The 15,317-nt window shown below is 46.4% G+C and overlaps 2 protein-coding genes and 1 pseudogene across 3 annotated transcripts; all 3 read left to right on the top strand.

The window, feature by feature from the left end:
• Nucleotides 1-484: 484 nt before the first annotated feature.
• Nucleotides 485-3,859, top strand: LOC100594923 (cancer/testis antigen 47A). The gene is made up of 3 exons (XM_003262286.4): nt 485-1,523; nt 2,410-2,562; nt 3,698-3,859. The coding sequence occupies exons 1-2, from the start codon at nt 740-742 to the stop codon at nt 2,529-2,531; spliced, it is 906 nt and encodes a 301-aa protein (XP_003262334.2). The 5' UTR covers nt 485-739; the 3' UTR covers nt 2,532-2,562; nt 3,698-3,859.
• Nucleotides 3,860-5,614: 1,755 nt separating this feature from the next.
• LOC115833271 (cancer/testis antigen 47A-like) lies at nt 5,615-7,418 on the top strand. Of its 2 annotated transcripts, none has more exons than XM_030807008.1 (3): nt 5,615-6,265; nt 6,314-6,440; nt 7,297-7,418. In XM_030807008.1, exons 1-3 carry the CDS (start codon nt 5,615-5,617, stop codon nt 7,416-7,418), a joined length of 900 nt encoding a protein of 299 aa, XP_030662868.1. The 2 variants fall into 2 exon arrangements, with proteins under 2 accessions (XP_030662868.1, XP_030662869.1); XM_030807009.1 differs by having other exon boundaries at nt 5,615-6,280; nt 6,356-6,440.
• A 5,366-nt stretch (nt 7,419-12,784) lies between these two features.
• On the top strand, nt 12,785-14,072 carry LOC100598438 (annotated as a pseudogene).
• Nucleotides 14,073-15,317: the final 1,245 nt, after the last annotated feature.

Below are 15,317 nucleotides of genomic sequence, written 5' to 3'. Positions count from 1 at the left end.
GTAGGCCTGGACACTATGGCCTCATAGAAAAGGTAGAGCTCAGTCTGGCACGGTGGCTCACGCCTGTAATCCAAGCACTTCGGGAGACCGAGGCAGGTGGATCACAAGGTCAGGAGACCGAGACCATCCTGGCCAACATGGTGAAACCCTGTCTCTGCTAAAAATACAAAACCTAGCCAGGCATGGTGGCGAGCGCCTGTAGTCCCAGCTACTCAGGAGGCTGAGGCAGGAGAATCACTGGAACCCAGGAGGCGGGGATTGCAGTGAGCCGAGATCTTGCCACTGAACTCCAGCCTGGGCAACAGAGCAAGACTATGAAAAGAAAAGAAAAAGCTCTGGATTCTGGATTCTCAGATCTAGAGCTTAAGGGCCTTGATCATTCATTGGACACAGAACATGTCAATCTGAAGTTTCCAGCAAATGAGCTTAGAGCTTGCTGAGAGCCCCTCGTTGACCCTTCCGGTCCCACCCCCGTCGCCTGCCAACCAGAATCTTTCCCGCCTTGTCTAAGTCCTCTCAGGCCAGCCTTGGTGGGAGATTCCTAGGATTCGCTCCCTGCCCTTCCCACCTTAGGGTGTCTTCTGAGACAGACTCTTATTCCCTCAATAAAGAGACAGACTCTTATTCCCTCAGCAGACAGCCCCTCGCCTCTCCTCAGCCGTAGCCAGCTCAGTGGCCACCTTCTTCACCGCGGTCGCCTCAGCCTGCTCGCCACCCCAATTGAGGCGCTGCTGGTGTCATGTCTGCCACAGGGGACCAACACCCGACCCAAGGGGACCAGGAGGCCCCGGTAAGCCAGGAGGGAGTGCAGGCCGAGGCGGCCGGAGCTGGTAACCAGGAGGGCGGCGACTCTGGCCCCGACAGCAGCGACATGGTGCCTGTGGCCGAGGTGGTCGGAGTCGCAGGGCCCATGGAAGGCCTCGGGGAGGAGGAGGGTGAGCAGGCGGCAGGCCTGGCCGCAGTCCCCCGGGGCGGGAGCGCCGAGGAGGACTCGGACATCGGGCCCGCAGCGGAGGAAGAGGAGGAGGCGGAAGAGGGGGATGAGGCGGCCAACTTCGACTTGGCGGCGGTCACCCGTCGCTACCCGGCGGCGGGCATTCGCTTCGTGGTCCTGGACCTGGCCCACTCCCTTCTCCGCCGCCTCTATCACAACGACCACATCCTGCTAGCAAACCGTCACCTTAGCCGCCTGATGGCGGGGCCCCACGCTGATGCGCCCAACCTGTGGGGCAACCCCCGCCTGCTGCTGCTGCCCCAGATGCTGGGTGCAGGGGCCGCAGCCCGGGAAGGCGAGGGCCTGGGCCTGATCCAGGAGGCCGCATCGGTCCCAGAGGCTGCAGTGCCAGCTGACCTGGCCGAGATGGCCGGGGAGCCCGCCGAGGAGCCTGTGGAGGAGGCCACAGAGGAGAAACCCTCAGAGGAGGCCGCAGAGGAGAAGCTTGCAGAGGAGGCCACAGAGGACCCAGACGCAGAGGAACTGGCCACAGAGGAACCGACCACAGAGGAGGCCGTGGCCCCGGAGGGTAAGGAACGGGCTAGCGGCAGCAGCAAGGAGGCAGGGACCTATGTGTCCCAGGGCTCTGGGTAGGGCCGCGGTGCGGGCACATCTGGTGAAGCAGGTGGTGAAGGGGGGGTTGGGGCCTTGGGTGGTGAAGGGGAAGTCGGGGCCCTCCTGAAACTTAAGGCCCAATGTGTCCCAATGAGTCGAAGCCCAATTCTCTAACGACATCTATGCTTTTGAGAAAACGTGCCGCCCTCTACCAACCTGTATTAGATAGGAGATCTGAGATCATCGATGCCATTTGCGAGCCCGCAGATGAATGGCCGGGTAGATAGGGATTCAGGAGGGAGCTCCGCAGGAAACAGAAGGGATGCCCGAAGGAAAAGAACAGGGAAATGGCAGGCATCCTTTTTGGTTCACAGCTTTTCAAAGTGTAAAGATCCGTAGAAAGTTGATCCCCCAAATGATGAAGTGATACAGGAGCCCTTGGTTAAAATGAAGCATTCGAGGGGGTGAGGAACCAATGAGCTTCACCATAGAATTTGTCTTTTGAGGTAAACAAATATTTTCCCAACAAAGTTCTGACCAAAACACCGTAGAATGAGATCAGACCCGATGATTCGGATCTTTTCTTCTCCAAAGAACTAGAAATAATCAGCAGCTTTGGGTGGGAGATTTACTGGAAAAAAGGGAAATAGTGTCCCTGTGGAAATGATCAAGCAGCAGCAACTTGAGGGCCATGGAACTGTTGTGAAAACCAGTAGGAAGGTGCCCAGCTATTCCTTTCTTAGTTAACCCTATCCTGCTTCTCCCGAGGGTGGAGTAACTGAATGCTGCTGCTAGTTATAAATTGGGCTATATTTTCTGTGAAAGTCTGGTCCCAGTGTGTGTATTATTCTTCCCTAAAGAAGTCACTAAATGTCAGCCTGAAAAGTGGGATGAAGAGGCCCAAGATGCTGCAGGCAAGGAAGAGAAAGAACAAGAAGAGAAGGATGCAGAAAACAAGGCGAAGAACTCCAAAGGGACCTAGACGCAGCAGAGGGGAAGCCAAGAAAATCCAGGTATCTCTGTATAGCTTTGAGAATCCCTCAACTATTCCTGGCATTTACCTGTTGCTGACAGTTTTATTGAACAACAAAAAAAATTCTCATTAAATTAAGTAAGAAAAAGTTTAAAATTAGTTTAAAAATTCAATTTAACTTACTTAAAATGTTACTAGAATATTCATGTACCTAGTAAAATGAACTGCAGCGTGTTCTGAAATAGACTTCATGGCTACTCATTTGTTCGTGTTGAGGTCTTTTGTCCTCTAGCTGCAAGACTACTAACAAGTGGCAAATGTATCAGACCTACTACCAAGACCAATATTTGTGTAGAAAACAGTTGCCAGACACAGCCGCTAACTTGGCTGGGCCATGCATTAGTTGGGCCTTCATTACTTGACCACAGAAATGCAGGCTCCCATAGTAACTAGGAGACAACTCAATGCCTTTTACAAAGTGACTGCTTACAAATAGCAAAAAGCTAAGAATTTCGAGTAGGACCACAATTAATGACTAATACCTAAATATTTATTTAGCTATATATTTTGGTATTTTATGTCACAGTCAGATGAAAAGAATGTGTGTTTATCACTGAATTGGTAATTAAGTCTTCAGGTATATCTGTCTTTGAGTGTATTTAAATGGTTAACATTTTTCTTTCTTTCTTTCTTATTTATTTTCCATTTTCACAGCCGTATATTTCATAACGGCTTCTTTCCCACATGGTAGATATGGAAACCAAGGGTCTGGGAGGGTAAGGGAGTATCATTTGTGGAACCAGCACAGGCTATTGAAGCTTGAGAGATTTATTTAAATCCCAGAATGGCCCCTCATGTAAAAACAAAAACAACAAGCTTTTCTAGTGCTAAGCAGACAAGGTTAGTGTGATCATTTGACTGAAACCTTCGGTTCCACAAGCAGCCTGATATCCAAGCTTGTGAGTTACAAAAGGAAAAGATGGTCTTCTCTACTTGTTTAAGATATAGCACACAAATGTTGCAGATATACACAGAGCTGGCCATTTTCTTCTATTTAGAAAGTCACTGGTGCTGGTTAATGTTGTACTATTGTTTATTTTCTCTCATTTCATCCCACAGTTGGGAGGAAAAGAAAGAAGACTCTGTTGTTCATTGTTTTTATTTTTTTTTTTCAGATGCCTGTGGGAATTTTAACACATATCATTACAAAGTTCGTTACATCAAAAGTGATATCCAGTGACATCTAACTTTCATGGATGTATTTGACAGTGTTTGTTCAAGTTAAAAATAAAAGTTTATTTTAAATGAATAAACTGAAACGTGGGAAGATTTTTCAATAAATAATCCTAACTCAAATCTCTCCTTTACCTCTTTGTTTTGGCCCACCATACCTTTCATCGAAAGGTATTACTTTCCACCACTTGGCACGACTGTTTGAAATTCTTTTACTGCAGCCAAAAATCAAGTAAAATGACAAGTTTAAAACAATTTTTGAAAAGAGAGAGATGGGGCTCATCTTTAGAGCTGTGTGTTGTGGCTACTGAGCACTTGCAATATGGCTAGCCTGATTTAATATGTGCTGTGAGTGTGAAAATAATATTGCGTATCTTACTAATTTTTTTTTTGAGACTGAGTCTCGCTCTGTCACCCAGGCTGAAGTGCAGTGGTGTGGTCTCAGCTCACTGCGACCTCCACCTCCCAGGTTCCAGCAAATTTTCCTCACCCTTCTGAGTAGCTGGGACTACAGGGGCGCACCACCATGCCCAGCTAACTTTTTGTATTTTTAGTAGAGACAGGGTTTTACCATATTGGTCATGCTGGTCTGGAACTACTGACCTCAGGTGACCTGCCTGCCTCGGCCTCCCAAAGTGCTGGATTACAGGCGTGAGCCACCACCCCCAGGCACTTTTGGTGTTTTTGATGCTTAGCTCTTATGAGATGACCTGGTCCTTTTAAAAAAGTATCTCTTTTTTTTCCCATTATTTGGAGGTTTGAAATGAATTTGGCAGGATTCATTAAACACCTTCCAGTGTCTGTCATTTACCACCTCAACACTCGGTGATGACTGCATCCATTTCAACTCTGCACATTCTTTTCTAAGTAGCTTTAACTATGTTAAATCATTGAAATTCTTACGTCTCTTCTTGGGAGGTTTACACAACTGCTTAGGTATGAACTATATAACATTTTTATGACACTATCTCTACTGGCATGAGCCATTACTAGGTGGAAATAAGTGAACTCTGTGAACACCTTGCAGTTCCCATGCTCCAGGGTACCTCCACATGGGACTACTACAGCGTTGCTAATAATCATAAAATTAAAAGGGCAGGACTTGTGTGGACCTAAACGGTAGCCCTGGACACTATGGCCTCATAGAAAAGGTAGAGCTCAGTCTGGCACGGTGGCTCATGCCTGTAATCCAAGCACTTTGGGAGGCTGAGGCAGGTGGATCACAAGGTCAGGAGATCGAGACCATCCTGGCCAACATGGTGAAACCCTGTCTCTACTAAAAATACAAAACCTAGCCAGGCATGGTGGTGTGCGCCTGTAGTCCCAGCTACTCAGGAGGCTGAGGCAGGAGAATCACTGGAACCCAGGAGGCGGGGATTGCAGTGAGCCGAGATCTTGCCACTGAACTCCAGCCTGAGCAACAGAGCAAGACTATGAAAAGAAAAGAAAAAGCTCTGGATTCTGGATTCTCAGATCTAGAGCTTAAGGGCCTTGATCATTCATTGGACACAGAACATGTCAATCTGAAGTTTTCAGCAAATGAGCTTAGAGCTCGCTGAGAGACCCTCGTTGACCCTTCCTGTCCCACCCCCTGTCGCCTGCCAACCAGAATCTTTCCCGCCTTGTCTAAGTCCTCTCAGGCCAGCCTTGGTGGGAGATTCCTAGGATTCGCTCCCTGCCCTTCCCACCTTAGGGTGTCTTCTGAGACAGACTCTTATTCCCTCAATAAAGAGACAGACTCTTATTCCCTCAGCAGACAGCCCCTCGCCTCTCCTCAGCCGTAGCCAGCTCAGTGGCCACCTTCTTCACCGTGGTCGCCTCAGCCTGCTCGCCACCCCAATTGAGGCGCTGCTGGTGTCATGTCTGCCACAGGGGACCAACACCCGACCCAAGGGGACCAGGAGGCCCCGGTAAGCCAGGAGGGAGTGCAGGCCGAGGCGGCCGGAGCTGGTAACCAGGAGGGCGGCGACTCCGGCCCCGACAGCAGCGACATGGTGCCTGTGGCCGAGGTGGTCGGAGTCGCAGGGCCCATGGAAGGCCTCGGGGAGGAGGAGGGTGAGCAGGCGGCAGGCCTGGCCGCAGTCCCCCGGGGCGGGAGCGCCGAGGAGGACTCGGACATCGGGCCTGCAGCGGAGGAAGAGGAGGAGGAGGAGGAAGAGGGGGATGAGGCGGCCAACTTCGACTTGGTGGCGGTCACCCGTCGTTACCCAGCAACGGGCATTGGCTTCGTGTTCCTGTACCTGGTCCACTCCCTTCTCTGCCGCCTCTATCACAACGACCACATCCTGCTAGCGAACCATCATCACCTTAGCCACCTGATGGCGGGGCCCCACGCTGATGGGCCCAACCTGTGGGGCAACCCCCGCCTGCTGCTGCCGCCCCAGATGCTGGGTGCAGGGGCCGCAGCCCGGGAAGGTGAGGGCCTGGGCCTGATCCAGGAGGCCGCGTCGGTCCCAGAGCCTGCAGTGCCAGCTGACCTGGCCGAGATGGCCAGGGAGCCCGCCGAGGAGGCCGCAGAGGAGCCTGTGGAGGAGGCCGCAGAGGAGCCCGTGGAGGAGGCCACAGAGGAGAAACCCTCAGAGGAGACCGCAGAGGAGAAGTTTGCAGAGGTGGCCACAGAGGACCCGGACGCAGAGGAACCGGCCACAGAGGAACCGACCGCAGAGGAGGCCGCGGCCCCCGAGGGTGAGGAATGGGCTAGCTACCGTGGGGAAGCGGGGATCCATGTGTCTGAGGGCTCTGTGCAGGGCCGTGGTGCAGGCACAGCTGGTGAAGCGGGTGGTGAATGGGGGGTCGGGGCCCTCCTGAAACTTAAGGCCGAATGTGTCCCAGTGAGTCGAAGCCCAATTCTCTAACGACATCTACGGTTTTGAGAAAACGTGCCGCCCTCTACCAACCTGTATTAGATAGGAGATCTGAGATCATCGATGCTATTTGCGAGCCCGCAGATGAATGGCTGGGTAGATAGGGGTTCAGGAGGGAGCTCCGCAGGAAACAGAAGGGACGCCCGAAGGAAAAGAACAGGGAAATGGCAGGCATCCTTTTTGGTTCACAGCTTTTCAAAGTGTAAAGATTCGTAGAAAGTTGATCCCCCAAATGATGAAGTGATACAGGAGCCCTTGGTTAAAATGAAGCATTCGAGGGGGTGAGGAACCAATGAGCTTCACCATAGAATTTGTCTTTTGAGGTAAACAAATATTTTCCCAACAAAGTTCTGACCAAAACACCGCAGAATGAGATCAGACCCGATGATTCAGATCTCTTCTTCTCCAAAGAACTAGAAATAATCAGCAGCTTTGGGTGGGAGATTTACTGGAAAAAAGGGAAATAGTGTCCCTGTGGAAATGATCAAGCAGCAGCAACTTGAGGGCCATGGAACTGTTGTGAAAACCAGTAGGAAGGTGCCCAGCTATTCCTTTCTTAGTTAACCCTATCCTGCTTCTCCCGAGGGTGGAGTAACTGAATGCTGCTGCTAGTTATAAATTGGGCTATATTTTCTGTGAAAGTCTGGTCCCAGTGTGTGTATTATTCTTCCCTAAAGAAGTCACTAAATGTCAGCCTGAAAAGTGGGATGAAGAGGCCCAAGATGCTGCAGGCAAGGAAGAGAAAGAACAAGAAGAGAAGGATGCAGAAAACAAGGCGAAGAACTCCAAAGGGACCTAGACGCAGCAGAGGGGAAGCCAAGAAAATCCAGGTATCTCTGTATAGCTTTGAGAATCCCTCAACTATTCCTGGCATTTACCTGTTGCTGACAGTTTTATTGAACAACAAAAAAAATTCTCATTAAATTAAGTAAGAAAAAGTTTAAAATTAGTTTAAAAATTCAATTTAACTTACTTAAAATGTTACTAGAATATTCATGTACCTAGTAATATGAACTGCAGCGTGTTCTGAAATAGACTTCATGGCTACTCATTTGTTCGTGTTGAGGTCTTTTGTCCTCTAGCTGCAAGACTACTAACAAGTGGCAAATGTATCAGACCTACTACCAAGACCAATATTTGTGTAGAAAACAGTTGCCAGACACAGCCGCTAACTTGGCTGGGCCATGCATTAGTTGGGCCTTCATTACTTGACCACAGAAATGCAGGCTCCCATAGTAACTAGGAGACAACTCAATGCCTTTTACAAAGTGACTGCTTACAAATAGCAAAAAGCTAAGAATTTCGAGTAGGACCACAATTAATGACTAATACCTAAATATTTATTTAGCTATATATTTTGGTATTTTATGTCACAGTCAGATGAAAAGAATGTGTGTTTATCACTGAATTGGTAATTAAGTCTTCAGGTATATCTGTCTTTGAGTGTATTTAAATGGTTAACATTTTTCTTTCTTTCTTTCTTATTTATTTTCCATTTTCACAGCCGTATATTTCATAACGGCTTCTTTCCCACATGGTAGATATGGAAACCAAGGGTCTGGGAGGGTAAGGGAGTATCATTTGTGGAACCAGCACAGGCTATTGAAGCTTGAGAGATTTATTTAAATCCCAGAATGGCCCCTCATGTAAAAGCAAAAACAACAAGCTTTTCTAGTGCTAAGCAGACAAGGTTAGTGTGATCATTTGACTGAAACCTTCAGTTTCACAAGCAGCCTGATATCCAAGCTTGTGAGTTACAAAAGGAAAAGATGGTCTTCTCTACTTGTTTAAGATATAGCACACAAATGTTGCAGATATACACAGAGCTGGCCATTTTCTTCTATTTAGAAAGTTACTGGTGCTGGTTAATGTTGTACTACTGTTTATTTTCTCTCATTTCATCCCACAGTTGGGAGGAAAAGAAAGAAGACTCTGTTGTTCATTGTTTTTATTTTTTTTTCAGATGCCTGTGGGAATTTTAACACATATCATTACAAAGTTCGTTACATCAAAAGTGATATCCAGTGACATCTAACTTTCATGGATGTATTTGACAGTGTTTGTTCAAGTTAAAAATAAAAGTTTGTTTTGAATGAATAAACTGAAACGTGGGAAGATTTTTCAATAAATAATCCTAACTCAAATCTCTCCTTTACCTCTTTGTTTTGGCCCACCATACCTTCATTGAAAGGTATTACTTTCCACCACTTGGCACGACTGTTTGAAATTCTTTTACTGCAGCCAAAAATCAAGTAAAATGACAAGTTTAAAACAATTTTTGAAAAGAGAGAGATGGGGCTCATCTTTAGAGCTGTGTGTTGTGGCTACTGAGCACTTGTATTATGGCTAGCCTGATTTAATATGTGCTGTAAGTGTGAAAATAATATTGCATATCTTACTAATTTTTTTTGGAAATGCATTGTTTTAATAATTGTTTTGATGACATATATTACAGTGTCAGAAACAAACAACATATCAGTAAACATTATAAAACATGTGTATTATCAATCAATATCATAATGCACTGATAAGAGAAAACATAATGAGATATATCCAGATTCCTTTTTTATGATATCCCTAACCAGGGTTCAGAAGTCCCAGAGAGTAAGGAAGTGAATGGGAGGGAAGAGGGAAAGTGGTTATTGGTGGATGGGTCCTTATATTTCTTTTAAGACAATTTTATTTACCAAGTCTGACCAGGGTATAAACTTTATAAATATAGTAGTCAATATCAATAATTAATGATTCTTAAATGATTCTGGCTGCTCCTGAAGCAGCCATTCCACCTCCTGCCCTGAGAACAGCGATGTCATTCATCAGCACAGCCTCATCCTCCTTGTCATTGGTCAAATGATTGGTTCAGGGATGATGCAAGCCAATATGTGCCTGGCATTCCCCTTGGTCCAGTGATTGATTCTGCAGAATACAGGTGACATAAGGTGGACTAATCAAAGTCATATCCAGAACTGTCAAAGGTTCGGTGAAGTCCTTTTAGATGGCAAATAACATCATGTGATGCCTTAGACATTTTTGCTGAGAGACCCAAAGAAAATCACAGCCCAAGATAGACCATTAACATGAGCACAAAAATGGACTCAGTGCATTGAAGGCAGGCAATTCTTCCTCATGAGAGGGCTTCCTAAGCTCCATGGGATGTTCAGCTCTACCTGCAGCCCAGTAAGTATCAGGGGCATGCCCCGGCTAATAGCAGCAACCCAAAAGTAACTCCACATGTTTCCAAATGTCCCTTGCCTGGGAAGTTTCTTCTTCACCTTTGAGAACTATCACTAAATCTAGTATTCCCTAACTTTAACAAACCAACCAACCTGTCCTCACACCCTTCTGCGGTTACTACCCCGTTTTTCTACATAGAAATTTTTATTGAGAATTTCTTATCGTCCTGGTCTCCATTTCTTTATTTTATACTCTTCTGTGAGCCAACACTTGAAGACTGCTCTTGGTAAAGCAATGAGCTCTACACTTCAATCCTGTCATCACATTTCAGTTCTTATCAGGTTGACCTTCCAGGAACATTCAATATAGTTGGCTTCTGTTCTCATCATCCTTTCTTCTCTTGGCACCCGCCAGTGCACCCTTCTGGTTTCCCGAACAGAAGCCATGTCTCAGGCAGCAGTGAGGCCAGATAGTGGATTCCTGTGCCTTTTTTTTTTTTTTTTTTTTTTTTTGAGACTGAGTCTCACTCTGTCACCCAGGCTGGAGTGCAGTGGTGTGGTCTCAACTCACTGCAACCTCCGCCTCCCAGGTTCCAGCAATTCTCCTGCCTCAGCCTCCCGAGTATCTGGGACTACAAGCGCCTGGCACCATGCCCAGCTAATTTTTTGTATTTTCAGTAGAGACGGGGTTTCACCGTGTTAGCCAGGATGGTCTCGATCTCCTGACCTCGTGATCCACCCACCTCCGCCTCTCAAAGTGCTGGGATTACAGGTGTGAGCCACCATGCCCAGCCTTACTAATGTTTTTTTATACTGATTACACATTGAAATAATACTTGAATTAAAATATTAAAGTTTTTGTTGGTTTGTTTGTATTTTTTTAATGAGGCTACTAGAACATTTAAAATTACCCAATGTAGATCGCATTATATGTCTATTGGACAATACTGCTCTAGAGCATGGTTTTGAAGAAAACTTCATGGATGGCCCAGGTTGCCTGGAGGCCACATGGTATTGCTGAGCTTGGGCCCAGCCTTTGATCTGAAGCAGTGGTTCTCAAAGTTTGGTTCCCAAACAGCATCATCAGCATTACCTGGGAATTCTCAGACTCCACCCAAGAACTACAGAATTGGAACTCTGGGGGTGGGGGCAACAATCTGTGTTTTAACACGCCCTCTAAGAGCTTTTGATGAACATTAAGGTTTGAGAACCACTGGTTTCAAGCAACAGAGGAAGAAGTTGAGCTTCACCTCCTGTCAGACCAGCCTTAATTCACTAGCTTGGGTTTGTTTCAGGTAAACTGAAAGGGACAGCAAGGGCTGGGCTGGGGAGGAAAGTAGAACTCACAGGGGCTGAAGCCTAGAGGGGAAAAATGCATCAAGGAAAAAGTCGGGTCCAAAAGGATACAAACATGGTACCATGTATATGACTTCTAGGAAAACATACAAATGACCACCATAAATTGATTGTGGATAAGTAGAGAGAGACTAAAAGGTGTACATGTAAGAGATGCATACAAATGTAGCATACAGAAAGGTGTGCATTCGAAAGACAAGCATATTTGTGGCTGGGCATAGTGTGTCACCCCTGTAATTCCAGCATTCTGGGAGGCCGAGGCGGGTGGATCATCTGAGGTCAGGAGTTCAAGACAAGCCTGGCCAACATGGTGAAACCCCATCTCTACTAAAAATACAAAAAATAGCCAGGTGTGGTGGTGTGCACCTATAATCCCAGCTGCTCAGGAGGCTGAGGCAGGAGAATCGCTTGAACCTGGGAGGCAGAGGCGGCAGTGAGCCAAGATCGCACCGCTGCACTCCAGCCTGGGTGACAGAGCTAGACTCTATCTCAAAAAACAAAAAGACAAGAACATTTGAGATGGTGGTTACCTCTCGGAAAGAAAGGGAGGGGCATTCTAGTAGAGAAGGCACCACAGCAGACATCAACTGTATTTGTAATGTTATATTTCTTAAGCTGAATAGTAGATACATGGATGTTTATAGTAATGTTTTCTACAATTTTATGTAGGTCTGAAATATTTCTAAAGCGGGAGGGGGAAGGGGAGCAGTTCTTCCCACACCATTGGGCAGGACTTAGAGGAGTCTGAGAATTCTAGAACCCAACCTGGCCTTCGAGGTCATTATGAAGGTACATTTGTCATGGAAGGAGATAAACCATTAAATAAAACATGCTGTATTCGTTGATTTAAACATTTCAAATATTTAGGCATATGGTATGTGGATCCCAAGTTGAACTCTTGTTCTAAACCCCAAAAATGTTACAGGTGAGCCAGGCTCAATAATCTGGCCTATAACCCCTTTCCCTTCCTCCCTCCATGCCACTTTGTTACCTGAGCATAGTGGTGCCCCTTGCTTCTGAAAAGCGCTTGTTCCAGTAGCCCATCTTGCTATAGGACTTGGACTTCGTCCCTGACCCAGGCTAGAGTGCAACCACCAATCACCTTGTCTCTTCTGCTCGCCCCCAACCACACCCCTCTCTTTGCTCTCCAGGTGTCCAAATGCAAAACCTCTTCAATGGCCCTTCTCCCCCATACCAAATATCAATGTACACCTGAAAGCCATCAGCTTGGTCAGGCACACCTGCGTGGACGCCCTTTATTCGCAGCACCACCTCTTAATAACATTTTATTTCTCTGACAACCTTCAGCTCTGAGTTGTCTCTCCTATTTGATTTCCTTCCCCCTGTTACAGACAGAGAAGGACTACAGAACAGGTTCCATTGTATTTGTCATGTTGCGAAGATCAAGGAAGCTACAAAGAAGCTGAAAACTTGTCAGAATGAGCCTCTAGGTATTTAAAAATGAAATAAGAAAACTTCTTCATTTAAAAACAGAGCTTTGCTCTCGCCTGCCTGCCCGCTCCCTTTCTTGCTCGCGATTTTGCTCGCCCTCTCCTTGAGGATCGAGGGGGCTCTGACCACAGCCTGCGGCTGGGAAGGGAGACAGGTGGCGGCTCAGGGAAAACGAGGCTGCAGTGATGGTGGTAGGAAGATGTCGGGCAAGGACAAGCAGCAGGAGCAAACTATCGCCAAGGACCTGGTCGTCACCAAGTATAAGATGGGGGGGTGACATCGCCAACCAGGTACTTCGGTCCTTGGTAGAAGCATCTAGTTCAGGTGTGTTGGTACTGAGCCTGTGTGAGAAAGATGATGCCATCATTATGGTGCTGATCAGTAGTGGGATCGCGCCTGTGAATAGCCACTGCACTCCAGCCTGGGCAACATAGCAAGACCCCGTCTCTTTTGAACAATAAATATGCTAAAAAAAAAAAAAAGAAATAGAGAAAATCTTCAAGAAAAAAATAAAAATGAAAAAAGGTATTGCTTTTCCCACCAGGATTTCAGTAAATAACTGTGTATGTCACTTCTCCCCTTTGAAGAGCGACCAGGATTACAGCCTCAAGGAAGGTGACTTGGTAAAAATTGACCTTGGGGTCCATGTGGATGGCTTCATCGCTAATGTAGCTTATACTTTAGTGGTTGATGTAGCTCAGGGGACCCAAGTAACAGGGGGGAAAGCAGATGTTATTAAGGCAATTCACCTTTGTGATGAAGCTGTCCTATGCCTGGTCAAACCTGGAAACCAGAACACACAAGTGACAGAAGCCCTGAACAAAGCTGCCCACTCACTTAACTGCATGCCAATAGAAGGTATGTTGTCACATCCGTTGAAGCAGCATGTCATCGATGGAGAAAAAACCATATCCAGAATCTCACAGACCAGCAGAAGAAGGACCATGAAAAAGCGGAATTGGCGGTACATGAAGTATATGCTGTGGATGTTCTCGTCAGCTCAGGAGAGGGCAAGGGCAAGGATGCAGGACAGAGAACCACTATTTACAAATGAGACCCCTCTAAACAGCACGGACTGAAAATGAAAACTTCACGTGCCTTCTTCAGTGAGGTGGAAAAGTGTTTTGATGCCATGCCATTTAAGAGCATTTGAAGATGAGAAGAAGGCTCAGATGGGTGTGGTGAAGTACACCAAACATGAACTGCTGCAACTATTTAATGTTCTCTATGAGAAGGAAGGTGAATTTGTTGCCCAGTTTAAATGTACAGTTCTGCTCATGCCCAGTGGCCTTATGCAGATAACCAGTGGTCCCTTGGAGCCTGACCTCTACAAGTCTGAGATGGAAGTCCAGGATGCAGAGCTAAAGGCTCTCCTCCAGTGTTCTGCAAGTCAAAAAACCCAGAAAAAGAAAAAAAAGAGAGAGAAAGCCACCAGTGGGGAAACATTAGAAGAAAATGAAGCTGGGGACTGAGGGGGGGTCCCATGTCCCCAGCTTGCTGCTCCTGCCTCATCCCCTTCCCACCACACCGCAGGCTCTGTGAAGTGTAGTTCTTCTTCACCACCTAGGACCACCAGCAGAGCGGGGGTCTCCCTGCCTCCATCCCAGTTCCCCAACCCACTCTCAACAACCAGCTCCAACTGACTCTGGTCTTGAGAGGCGAGGCTTCCCAACCACAGAAGACTAAATGAAAAAAAAGAAAAGAAATGGAATAATAAAATCAGGAGTCAAAAAATAAAATAAAATAAAATAAAAAACCAGAGCTTTGTTGTTAACTGTGGAAAAGAAATTCTTAATGGAGATTTCTAAAACGGATAATTACCTAATAGAGATCCACTGTGACAAAAGGGAGGAAGGAGTGAAATAGCCACGAGGATTACCTGGATAAAGGGCATCTACCTACATGAACTGTTTGCTATGGGAATGCAAAGCAAATCAAATCCAGTCAATTGAAAACCTAGCATTATCAAAAAGGCAGATATCATATCAGAAAAAAATTAGATGTTTTAGGGCTGGGTGCAGTGGCTCACACCTGTAATCTCAGCAATTTGGGAGGCCAATGAGGGAAGATCCCTTGAGTCCAGGAGTTCAAGTCCAGCCTGGGGATTATAGTGAGACCCCTGTCTCTACAAAAAAAAAAAAAAAAAAAAAAAAAAAAAAAAAAAAAAAAAAAAAAAGATTTTAATTAGCTGGGCACAGTGGGGCACGACTGTAACCCCAGCTACTCAGAAGACTGAGGCAGGAGAATCGCTTGAATCTGGGAGGCGAAGGTTACAGTGAGCCGAGATCACCCCACTGTACTCCAGCCTGGGTGACAGAGTGAGACTCCGTCTCAAAAAAAAAAAAGCACATTGTCCAAACATAAAGATTTTTTATGTCTACAGCAGTGTATCCAGCATCATGGATGGCCCTTACATGAGAGCAGAAACCTCATAGACCATGATGAGGATTCAAGGAAAAAAGGGATGTGAAGGCCCTGTGTAGACAGTCAAGACCTAGGCACGTAGGAAAAAAAAAAATAACATTAATGGTAACAGTTATTCCAAAACTCATGGGATTTATTTAACAAACATTTACCAAATACCTGCCTTGTGACAGAAACCATGAGTGTTAGAAACTTGAGGAAGGCCTAGACATTCCCCTTAAGGGGCCTATGCTTTTGGTGGAGCTAAATAATGTCTACACATATCACTGTAAATTCAAGATAGCCTCTAGTGA

The sequence above is a fragment of the Nomascus leucogenys genome, chromosome X (genome assembly GCF_006542625.1).
Source record: "Nomascus leucogenys isolate Asia chromosome X, Asia_NLE_v1, whole genome shotgun sequence".
In the NCBI taxonomy this organism is placed as follows: Eukaryota; Metazoa; Chordata; class Mammalia; order Primates; family Hylobatidae; genus Nomascus; species Nomascus leucogenys.
Note: the sequence above shows the minus strand (reverse complement) of the source record. Positions and strands in the feature narration are given on the sequence as shown.